Below are 12345 nucleotides of genomic sequence, written 5' to 3'. Positions count from 1 at the left end.
AAAAAAAATTATATAAGGTAAGTAATTAAAAATTCATGTTTTTTTCTATATCTGTGTTATAAGACGTTACTTTCTACCAAATTGCAACACTCTATGTTCATGCGAAGGACCCTGTAGGTTTTGATTCCTTTGCGGATGTCGAAATTTGAAAAAAAAATTCAGCATTTACATTCATGTAAAATATAATAAAAAACAAAAACTTGTATAAAAGTATTTATTAAAAAAATCACAGTTATATTACATGGCGGTTTTTGCATACTGAGCACAGCTCAATAACATTTTTAATCATTTTTGATGCTTCCATTTAATTTTACATTTGTAACAGTCAAAGAGAGATATTATTATTAATAAAGAGCTTCTATTAAAAATGACATTTATTTCAATAATACAAGATTCATTCAAACTTAATATATCGACAACATTATTTTTAATAAAAAATAATTAAATGACAACACATGACACATTATTTTATTAATACTTAATTATTAATTACGAACTAAAATAAAAAACGTTGAAAATTAACACAATCTAACATGAGTGTGGCTAACAACAACAACTTTGCCTTCATCTTGCAGATCTCGTAACGCTTCGTCGAGTTGCTCTCGAGTCACCGTCTGGAAAAAAATAGATACATAAATAAAATAAATACTTTTTGACTGAAAGTTTTTATTGTATTGTATTTGGTAATAGTGTCGTAGTAACTTTGTTTCAACTTTTTAATTATAACTTTTTTTACTTTCTTTTAGTGTCAATTACAGCTATGTCAATATCTATGTATTATTCCAAAGAAAGCTATGATAACACCTCTTATAACTCAAGAACTACAGAACGGATTACGAATGTATACGCGATCTGCGAACTACTATTAACTTCCTGCAGCAACTTCGCGTGTGGTTGTGTGCGGTTGTATGAGTTTCCACAGGCTAGCATCAACGCTATTTTTATCGACCAAATTTCAAATTTGGAATGGAAGAGTAAATTTTAAATTAAAATAACTCACAATCTGCGAACTACTATTAACTTCCTGCAGCAACTTGGCGTGTGTTGTAGTGTGTGGTTTGGCGTGCGGTTGTATGAGAGTCCGTAACGCAGCTATTAGATCGGCCTTTCTGCGTCGAGCTGCTGCTCCGAGCCCTGTGGTAAGGATTCCCACGTCTATGCGCCCTGAGGCAGGGTCTGTCGCTGATTGCTTTAGGGCTTCGCGGTGGAGACTGGAAAAGAAATGTTTAGTTTGAGTTTACGAAATGGGCTGATAGATTGTAAGAGGTTAATAGGCTATTTGACAAGGTTTTGAAAACTGTCTCAAATTATTAAGATACGTTTATAGAGCACACAAAACATATGTTTCTTAATTTTTTGTAGTTATTCATTGAGAAAATGGAAAATAAAAACATGATATTCAAATACGCCGCCAAAACACAATTTTGAAGAATATGGCGTCTCGCGACCATGGTGACGTCACAGCGGCGTAAACATCAACTTGCTCCTAGTACTTATTGTTAGTTTTTGTTTTAATTATAGTATAATTAAGTTAATCTGTTTAAAAACCAGAAAATGAGTTCTTATAGGTGGTGTGTAGTTCCTGGATGCAGAAATAAACCCCTGACAAACTATTTATATGTGCTCCAAAAGATATAAAAATGCGTAGAAAGTGGTTGCAGTTAGCTCGCAGAGATCCAAGTGATATTAGATATATCAATTAAAACAGTTTAAATATTTTTTTGTGAAGACCACTTCGATGTAAGTATGGTGTTGAATACCTAGTAGGCAGTTTATTTTATTTGCAATACATAGTATAAATCGTCTCATTACTTACCTGCTTGAGGTAAGATAATGATATATATAAATTGATGATGACGTGTTTGTATTGATATTGAAAATAATCAATACAAACACGTCAATCCTATAAACTGGATGGCTGAAATGAAAAATAAAGGACTTAATCTAAAAAATGTATACTTCATAATTATTGTGCTATTGTGATTCATGTTTGTAGGTACAATTAACTAAAAAGGTAATGAATGACGATTGAAATATTAACTTACGTAGCTGTTTTCACATTTCTCAATTGAGGAGCGTAAAAATCTTGGTTGTTTTTAAAGAACATGCCAACCATTATAGCACAGTATTACAATATTATTTCCTAATTAAAGCGTCCACTTTAGGTAGATTTCTACTGTCTGCTTTTTCGAAATTAGGTTCCATGACAAACAAAAATAACACATAAAGAGCAAAACTGATTACAGACACCTTGAATCGCAAGAAATAAGAAACAAAACCAAAAGCGAAATTCAGCAACGACGTGAGTAAACGTTGGGATCACTTGTTATTTACGCCGTTGTGACGTCATGGCAGATGCAGCCAATCATGGATGTTTTCGGTCACGTGGTCATTTTAAAAAATATGATGTTTTTTCTCGACGATTTATAAATAAATAAGTTATTATTTATATCATTTATTAATTTAAATCGCTTCAAAAACCTTATATATATATGGATTACACAAAAAAGTAATTTATTTTTTATACTGTCAAATAGCCTATTGGAATCGAATTTTAATCTCACTGTGCAATTTTGAAATCATTTATATCTATAAAATTTTATTCAGGTCTCAGAGAAGGGAAGTAAGATAAGTGGTATTTTACTGAAATTAAAAAATACTACTTAGATAGACTTTTACATTGGGGTTTTCTGGAATTTCCCAATTTTTTATTATGTTTTTATTACCTTTTTAATAACGCTTGCGTACTCACCAAATCATTTTCTGAGAGCAGGTAAAAAACAATAAATTACATTAATGAATTTTCTTATAAATCCGGCTCGAAGGACCTATATCATTAAATTCTTCGAGCCGCTATAATTAGACTAACATGAAACTATTTTTTTTGTACATTACCCAAATACTAAATATTATTTAAAGCCCCATACAAAAGCAATATTATTAAAAATACTCACCGAGCAGCTTCATCAACATCAGAAACTTCCACAGTACCACACAATCTCACTCTTGCGTGAGCTTCCGCGAGACGAATTAGAGACTCCAATTGACGTGGATACGCTGATATTTGACCACGACCGCTTCCTACTCGTCTGGAAAATATTGTTTTAAAAATTTTATAGTATGGTATTGGTAAAAAGATATATTGACAATTTCACAGGTTAGGTCTGTGGCGTACTAAAGTAAATGGCAATAAAAAGTCGAAGTCCTTGTATATTTGTGTATGCTTTGACGATAAAATTGTAGAGTGAGCAGATCTTAATAGAGTGGACTAGTCAATGAAAAACTAATATTGTAAGTAGGTACATAACATTCATAAAAAATACCATCACCATAAAAACGGTGTCTTAATTATTCACATACATTTTTATTTTTTATTGTCCTAAGAATTAATTTCTAAAAAAATATGAATAAAATATACACAAAAAGTAAATAACTTACCTCATATCAACATAAGCATCGATTAGCCTTTGTTGCGCCGCCTCACTTAGTACGGGCTGTACATGTTCCTTTGAAAACGCTATGTAGTCCCTCATAAGACTCATACCCTGTAAAATTATACATGGTTATTCTTTATCTTAAATAATATAATATATTTCCCTGTTTTAGGGAAATATTATAATTATCTTCACTCAAATAAGTGACAAAAACATATAACATGCACCAAAAGATTTTTTTTATTGTCATTTAGATTTCATCGTCTTTACTCGAAAACAAAATGGACACTAAAATATTTCAAATACTTCAAAACAAATTGCACTACCAACTATCATAACTAGTTAACTACATTCTAATGAAGCCAATCCAAAACAGCACTTTTTCAATCCTTATATAACAGTTATATTACAAACACACAAAAATTGGTTGTCTGTAAAGTCTCTTTACTGACGATAGTTGAACGTGACAACGTCCGATAGTGCTTCTTTGTCGCTCGTTGCGCGCTCTCGCTTGCACTTCAAGCCTCACATGGAACGCCTCAGAGCGAGGTAACGCCGCATGAGTCATGTTTTTTCGTGCGTGCAGCCGGCTCTATCGAATTATATTACAAACACACAAAAAACAACAACTTACAACAACATCTTCATCGTCCTCCTGCACTTCTGCGGGATCCTTATAGTATAGTGACACTAAATGTGACGCCAGACGTCTATCGAACACCTCGTCTTGTGGGTCGAGCACTAAGAATATTAGATCGAACCTGAAATTGGAATTGTTTTGTTATTTATGATTTAAGAAAATGATTTTTTATAACCTTTGATTTTTTATTAATTGTGTGTTTAATGTAACTTTTTTGGAAAACTGGAAATATAGTTTTATTATTTCAAAGTTATTATTGTCATTTTACTCATTAGGTAAAGGGCTTTCGATATCAGTTTAAATTTTTTTGATATCTGCAATAGTAACAGAATAATCGCCTGTAAAAAAAGTGTTCGGGGAACTTGGGAGTGGGGAGGATGGTTATGGGGAAGATGGGAGTGGGGAGGATGCGAGTGGGAAGGATCGTAATGGGGAGGATGGGAGGGGCAAGGATGGGAGAGGGGAGGATAGAGTGGGGAGGATGGGAGTGGCGAGAATGGACGAGGTGAGAATGGAAGTGGGGAGGATGGGAGAGGTGAGGATGGCTGTGGGGAGGATGCTAGTGAGGAGGATGGCGGTGGGGAGGATCGATGTTGGGAGGATGGGAGTGGGGAGGATGAGTGTGGGGAGGATCTAAATGGGGAGGATGGCTGTGGGGAAGATGCGAGTGGGGAGGATCGTAGTAGCGAGGATGGGCAAGGGGAGGATAGCTGTGGTGAGGATGGCGGTGGGTAGGATGGGAGTGAGGATTGTTATGGGGAGGATGCGAGTGTAGAGGATCGTAATGGGGAGGATGGGAGTGGCGAGGATGGGCGAGGGGAGGTTAGAAGTGGGAAGGGAAGATAGGAATGAGGAGGACGGCTGTGGGGAGGATCGTAGTGGAAATTATCGAAGTTGGGAGGATGGGAGTGGGGAGGATGGGAGTGGGGAGGATGGGTATGGGGAGGATGGTTATGGGGAGGATGCGAGTGGGGAGGATGGGAGTGGGGAGGATGGTTATGGGGAGGATTGATATGGGGAGGATGCAAGTGCGAGTTTATAATCTCTATTTAATTATTTATATGTATTTATCTAAATACTTATAATTTCGTATAGGTGTTTTAATTAAATTTATGTACTTAAACAGTCTAAACAGCCGAATTATTTGACAAAAATATAATTTCAAGTAAAAACCCAACCTACCTGGACATCAAAGTATGCGGCAGTTGTACATTCTCCACAATAGTTTTATTCTTATTCCACTGTGATTCAGCTGGGTTTGCGGCTGCTAAAATGGACGTTCTTGCGTTTAACTGACAGATTATACCCGCTTTGGCTATAGATAGCGTTTGTTGTTCCATTACCTGAAAGTAAATAAATTATTATATTACAGTTATACAATATACATGCTTATGTTGAGCGAACAATATCCTGTAAGGTTGAAAAAAAAATTGTTATTTACGTAACAGTTATTTTATTTAAGATATTATGAACCGTCTTATAAAAAATGAGGAAGTTTTTTTTACTGGATATGACATTATGAATTTAACTTAATAATTAGATTTCTTACCTCATGAAGCACACTTCGAGTGGAATCGTTCATTTTGTCAAACTCATCAATGCAGCATATTCCGTTATCGGCCAGCACTAATGCACCTCTGTAATATCACAAAGTTTTTTACTATTTTTTTTTTCTATTCTAGCGGGCTGAAAGCTAGTTGTCTAGCTAGACTATCTTACTATGACTTTAAACACCCATGTTTTAATAAGTTTTCATTTCATTACACACACTGAATAAAATAATTGTTGGACACGTACGGAGTTGTTGGCGTTAAAAGTGACAGCCTCAACACGGGCGTCTCCAATATATATAACTAGATTTCCGCCCGCGTTTGCAAAGGAAAACCCGCATAGTTCCCGTTCCCGTGGGATTTCCGGGATAAAAACTATCATATGTGTAAATCCAAGTTACCCTCTATATGTGTGCTAAATTTCATTGTAATCGGTTCAGTAGTTTTTACGTGAAAGAGTAACAAACATCCATACATCCATACATCCTTACAAACTTTCGCCTTTATAATATACTAGACTAGACTAGAATAGATTTCCGCCCGCGGCTTCGCCCGCGTTTTCAAAGGAAACCCCGCATAGTTCCCGTTCCCGTGGGATTTCCGGGATAAAACCTATCCTATGTGTTAATCCAAGTTACCCTCTATATGTGTGCTAAATTTCATTGTAATCGGTTCAGTAGTTTTTACGTGAAAGAGTAACAAACATCCATACATCCATACATCCTTACAAACTTTCGCCTTTATAATAGTACTAGATATTAGATTAGATGTACCTGTTTTTTCTAGAAACAAAGCCATAGGACAAAGTCTCCCAAATGAACAGGATTGAGTAAAGCACGATAAGTGTAGTGTGTGCCTTGAATTGCCAAAACAATTGACAACTTAGGTTATCTATACCAATAATCAAATTGGAGTGTCTGTTTTTATATTTTAATATTGAAATGACCGATTTTTACTAAATACGGATAGGATAGACAAACATTTTAAAAAATTACTGACAGGAATATTAGGATTAAAAGGTAAAACTGACTCACGCGCGCGGGTGAAACCGCGGGCGCAGCTATAATAGCTCTTTTTTTGGGTTTTTACAGCAGGATTAGCTTTTTTTCTAAGCTTAACAGCTATACATACGTCTGCAGGATCAGCTGGCGCGTGTCCGGGTCCTTAGTGACGTAGGCCGTGAGCCCCACAGCGGACGAGCCGCGCCCCGACGTGTACTGCGCGCGCGGCACCAGCGCGTGCACCCAGCGGAGCAGCTGCGACTTGCTGGTGCCCGGGTCGCCGCATAGTAGGATGTTTATCTCTGATCTGAAAGGGGCATTATAATTAGAGCTTAAAAAAATTAAACGTAATATTTAATAACTCAGGCCCCGGAATCACAGACACAAAAGAAAATCTATCGTAGACCGATCGGACCGTTCGGGGTTCAATGGGTTAATTAAGGTATACTTTATGTGATTGAATGTGTTTCTATATCTAAAGAATGTAAATTTCAGCGGAATCTTTGCTGATATGTGTATAGTATTTTGTCTTTTAATTTTAAGAAAAAATGTATTATATGACACCACGGACCTAGTGCGAAGACTAAAAAGGTCTAAACCTTTTGAGTTAGTGTAGTGATAAGTGAACAATGACAAATTATCTGTATACCAAAGCACACAAGCGAAGTGACTTACTTCCCCTTAACAGACACCAAGCAAGTGACAATGGACACTCTCTTAGAATAAATTATTTAGAAATTTAGGTTAACATAAAATTACTTATTAGTCTTGTCGTATAATCGTAAATTATGATAATAAATTCCCTAAAGGAATAAATGTTCGTAGAAAAGTCTTGGTCAACATCTCTTTAATCTATATGATTTAGTATACCTGAAATGTGTCCGACCAGCGGCATTGAAATTCTTCTTTGTACCACCCAGCAATTGTAGGAGAACTCCTTTCTTAATGTCTAAGTTTTCATAAATAGACGGCGCGATAGCCCTCGCCAGTCTTTCGTAGCAATCCGGTTGTGATGCCAAAGTCTTGAATAATTCCACGCGTTCTGGTGGGAACTGGTGTTCCTTCCTGAAATAGATTTTAAATTGAATTTAATGCTTCATTCTTATATTTATATTGAAATGTTTCGAAGTGTTGGTTTATAAAGAGATCCACAGTGGAGACACAATCTTCTGAAAATATGTAACAATGTTGATCGCGGGTTCCGGAACTATATCACCTATACGCACGCATTTCGCCAGATCGGCACCTTGTATGCGCGGGTTGTGTTGGCATGGCACCACACACACTGGTTACGGCTGCATGGCACTCAACACGCGCGGGTTGTGTTGGCATGGCACCTACACACACTGGTTACGGCTGCATGGCACTCAACACGCGCGGGTTGTGTTGGCATGGCACCTACACACACTGGTTACGTTGGCGTGGTAACCAACACGCGCGGGTTGCGTTGGCATGGCACCTACACACGCTCGTTACGGCGGCACGGCACCGACACTTGGTGACGTCACACGCTCACCCGTCCTCCATGTCGTGCAGCCGGTCGGCGTGCGTCTTGCGGTAGTGCAGCGCGTCCACGTGCGTGCGGTGCAGCGCGCGCAGCGTGGCGCGGCGCGGGTTGACCGACGCGGGCGCGGCGCGGAACACGCCGGTGACGTCACACGCTCACCCGTCCTCCATGTCGTGCAGCCGGTCGGCGTGCGTCTTGCGGTAGTGCAGCGCGTCCACGTGCGTGCGGTGCAGCGCGCGCAGCGTGGCGCGGCGCGGGTTGACCGACGCGGGCGCGGCGCGGAACACGCCGGTGACGAACACGCGCTCGCCCGCACCGACTCCTTCTACGAGCGCGCCGTGCGCCATAACACTCACTGTAGCAGGTGTTCGACCAGCCGGCATGTCATCTGTAAACATTCATGTATGTTAAAGAATGTATGATAAAAAAATCAATATATAAGAAAACGGCCACTTGAAATCTTTCACATATGCTGGAAAATCTGTTATATGATCTTAAAAACTTTCAAAATAAATTGTTTCAAAAAGCTTAAACTTTTTAATTTATACAACAACACTTATAAGTCATTTTATTCATCATTGTATTAAAAATTCTGTTTAGATTAAAGCATCTTACACAACTTTTAAAAAATAGGACATTTTGCTATACTCTGCAAACAAACATTCCAATATCATAAAAATCACAAAAAAAAAAATAACTTACCAGGAGCTTCTTGCAGTTTAACCAACTGTTTATCACTGAAATGCGAACGGTTATGAATCAACTGGAAGCTATGTGCAGTATTGCAGTGGGAACAATGAGCTGGCTCTGGCACCCTGCCTCGCTCCAACTCAGCGACTGCAGCACTCCCACAAACCGCACACTTGAAGTATGCTTCCCGCATCTCTGGTACTATTGTGGATGTTCTGATCACCATACCAGATAGGGTGACTAGCTGGTCAATATCTGAAAAATGAATGTTTTATTTTAAACTAGATTTCCGCCAGCGGCTTCGCCCGCGTTTTCAAAGGAAAACCCGCATAGTTCCCGTTCCCGCGGGATTTCCGGGAAAAAACCGATCCTATGTGTTAATCCAAGTTAGCCTCTATATGTGTGCTAAATTTCATTGTAATCGGTTCAGTAGTTTTTATGTGAAAGAGTAACAAACATCCATACAAACTTTCGCCTTTATAATAGTAATTATTAAGATAAGAAGCTATAGACATATATGTAATAACATTTGTGCTATTAATTTTCATAGATATTAAACTTTTTCTAAAAATTTTAATTTTTTTATTTTATGATTTCTAAGTAATAAAGATTTTATTATAAAAGCTATAAAATTTGTCTATTTAAATATCAGGATAAACAAACAATAAATTTAAATTCAATACAAGCACAATACAATGAGTACCAATAAGCAAATTATTTTTATGATTATTTGTTTTTATTATTTTTATAAAGCTTTTAAATTATACCTTCTGGATTCAAATCTCTCATGTGTCTCATTGGCGCATTATAGGGTCGCACTTGAATCTGATGTTCTAAAACTGCTGCAGGATACTTCTCAAAAAATAGCTCATTAACTGCTGCATCAAATGCTGGAATAACCTAAAATTATACAGAAACAATGTTAGGGGAAAATAGTCCTACCTTATTATTTCACATAAAAATATCTATGCTGAAAAGAAAATTTATGACAATAATTTTTAAGAATTACCTATAAATTAATAATAATAATTCGAGAAAGTTTAGCTTACCTCTTGTGGATAACAAACAAATTGTCTATGAAGTTTAGGGTCAAAAATTTTAACATGTTCACAGTCTACATCCAAGAAAGGCTCCTCTAAAGTGTGTATCTGTAAAGAAAAATATTATTAAAGAGATATGTTTTAAACTACCTCTATTATTTTTAATAATACATTAGCAATGGCGAAACTATTTATTTTATTTATTTAATACTTAATACTTAATACTTATATTATAAAGAGGAAAGGTTTGTATATATGTATGGTTTTCACGCATAAACTACTGGAACGATTTTGATGAAATTTGGCACAGATAATCTTTAGACCCTGAGAAAGAACATAGGCTACCTTTTATTGCGAAATATGTTCCACGGGCGAAGCCGGGGCGGACCGCTAGTTTATTATATAATATTAAAAGATATATCTTTAAAATCATGTATTTGCATATTTTGTAAAAGCATGTTATATACAATTTTTTTAAACCCTTTTAAAAAGATTTGGTATAATTTTAAGAATTAATTACCTCTTCCAGTTTTAACTCGTACAATGGTTCATTAGTAAGTGCGGTGGGCTCAACAAATCTCTGCAAGAACTTTATAAACTTCTCTTTACACTCTGCGATAGCCACATCTGTTCCCCACACTACTAACTGTGGTTCACTTGATGTTGTTTCTGGTTCTCCCGCTTCAGCCTGTAATATACAACCAGTTATGTACCAGAATATAAAATGAGCTATAGAAATACTTCCTTTTGGCTGTTGTTTCGATTGCAGGAACCGCATGGCAAAGCTAGTATAGTAGCCAACACATATTTTCTTCCGATGTAAAAAAACATTTTTTATTCCCTTAATTTGGTAAATAATGTTATAATTTAGTATTTTAATACATTAAAAATCTGTCCTATAAATTGACTACATACAACATTTATTTGATTTTAGTCATGAAATATAACAACAAATATTAATTTAACATTAAAACAATGAGATATTTCCATAACTTCTAGTGTTACAAGTGTTTATGGGCGGTGGTGACCACTTAACATCAGGTGGCCCACCTGCTCCTTTGCTTGCTCTGACATTAAAAAAAAAAACTTATAATATAATTAATATATCTATAACTTACTCTTCTAGTAGGAGTGGGTGCAGGTACATTTGGACCTAACTGTTGCCCTCTTAAATCAGCCCTCTGTCTGGCCGGTGTCATAGCTCCTCTCATGAGGGAGCGAGGGGTGCTCAAGGAACTTGGTGTCCCATAGTTAAGAGGTGAACTCATGTCTATGTCAGTTCCTGTAATGTTATCAGTTTATACAAATATGAGTTAATGTAGATAGTATTGTAAATATGAAGAGATACTGTACTGAACATGCTCAAGAACAACTGGTTGGAAATGAAAAATAATTGAGTTGTGGATAGTGATTGCATTGAACATGCTGTTGGTTGGAAATGAAAAATTATTTTTGAGTTGTGGATAGTAAATTTATTATTCACTGTTGGCTACATATAATCATATTACGTCCATTAGTAGTAGAGAAGCAATGAATGAGCACAAAAACATATGCTATTTAAAAGCACACAAATTTGCGAGGGTCATAGCATTACTAGAAAAAAAATCGGATTAATTTTAACCCAATTCTCACTTATAGTTTTAAGTATAGAGTTATGTTAAAGAATTAATGACTTATAAGAGTAATTACCAATAGGGCTGGAAGCAAGAGCTCGTGCCGGAGAGGTCCCTGGTGCCTGTTGGCTGGGAGTACGAGGGGTTCTTCTGGGAGAGCCTGGTGTTCCATCTGAAAATCATATTTATTTGTATGACCATGACTGTTAAATATTTAAGAAGTGGTTCATATGCACAAGTCTATTGCACCCAAACTAACCTAAATTGTGCAAACAAGTTTATATACAAAATAATTGACATAAAGCTGAATTATTATTTGAAGCTCAATAACATACACAAAAAATAATAAAATTACCTTTAGATGGTGTACCAGAAGACCGTTGTGGAGTTTCAGGTACAATGAGTTGCTGAGACGATCGTGTTCGCCGGGATGGTGTAGGCGCTTCAGAAGATGCACGTGAAGAAGGTCTTTTAGATGGAGTAGACATTATAACAAGACTTTTTATTTAACACAACACAACAAATTATTTATTTGTTACACTAAGCACGAAAATCAGAATCAGTGTTGTTTTCACATAAGTTTGGCGCCAAATCTGACAGTTATTTTTGTGACAAAAACGAAGTTTGCGACTGCTTGACGGTTTGTTAAAAGATAGACTTACGTCACTATGGTTTCTTTAGAATGAAAACCTTGATAAATATTTTTTTAATTAAAATAATACTTAGCGTATATAAAATATTTCGTTATTGTTTGAAATAATCGATTTTTAGTTCATAAATTGTATTAAGAACAATTAAACTTAAAACAATGATTTTATGAAAAATAAGGTCGAATTTTGTGTTGTATTGTTGCTGAAAAGCAATAGACAA

General features: G+C 36.3%; 1 protein-coding gene across 1 annotated transcript; it reads right to left on the bottom strand.

Annotated features, from left to right (window-relative positions):
- Positions 1–213: 213 nt before the first annotated feature.
- Positions 214–12092, bottom strand: dpa (disc proliferation abnormal). The gene is made up of 17 exons (XM_089704733.1): positions 11831–12092; positions 11552–11647; positions 10981–11144; positions 10383–10550; positions 9872–9970; positions 9590–9722; positions 8835–9077; positions 8292–8520; positions 7496–7690; positions 6756–6932; positions 5624–5711; positions 5257–5417; positions 4069–4195; positions 3439–3545; positions 2955–3089; positions 1001–1211; positions 214–614 (listed from the first exon to the last, which is right to left on the bottom strand). Exons 1-17 carry the CDS (start codon positions 11961–11963, stop codon positions 519–521), a joined length of 2562 nt encoding a protein of 853 aa, XP_089560859.1. The 5' UTR covers positions 11964–12092; the 3' UTR covers positions 214–518.
- Positions 12093–12345: the final 253 nt, after the last annotated feature.

Source organism: Colias philodice, chromosome 16, assembly GCF_061535455.1.
Source record: "Colias philodice isolate Cphi_HAF_F1 chromosome 16, ilColPhil1 Martin Lab GWU primary, whole genome shotgun sequence".
Classification (NCBI taxonomy): Eukaryota; Metazoa; Arthropoda; class Insecta; order Lepidoptera; family Pieridae; genus Colias; species Colias philodice.
The sequence above is the reverse complement of the archived record's forward strand: the minus strand, read 5'-3'. Positions and strand labels throughout refer to the sequence as shown.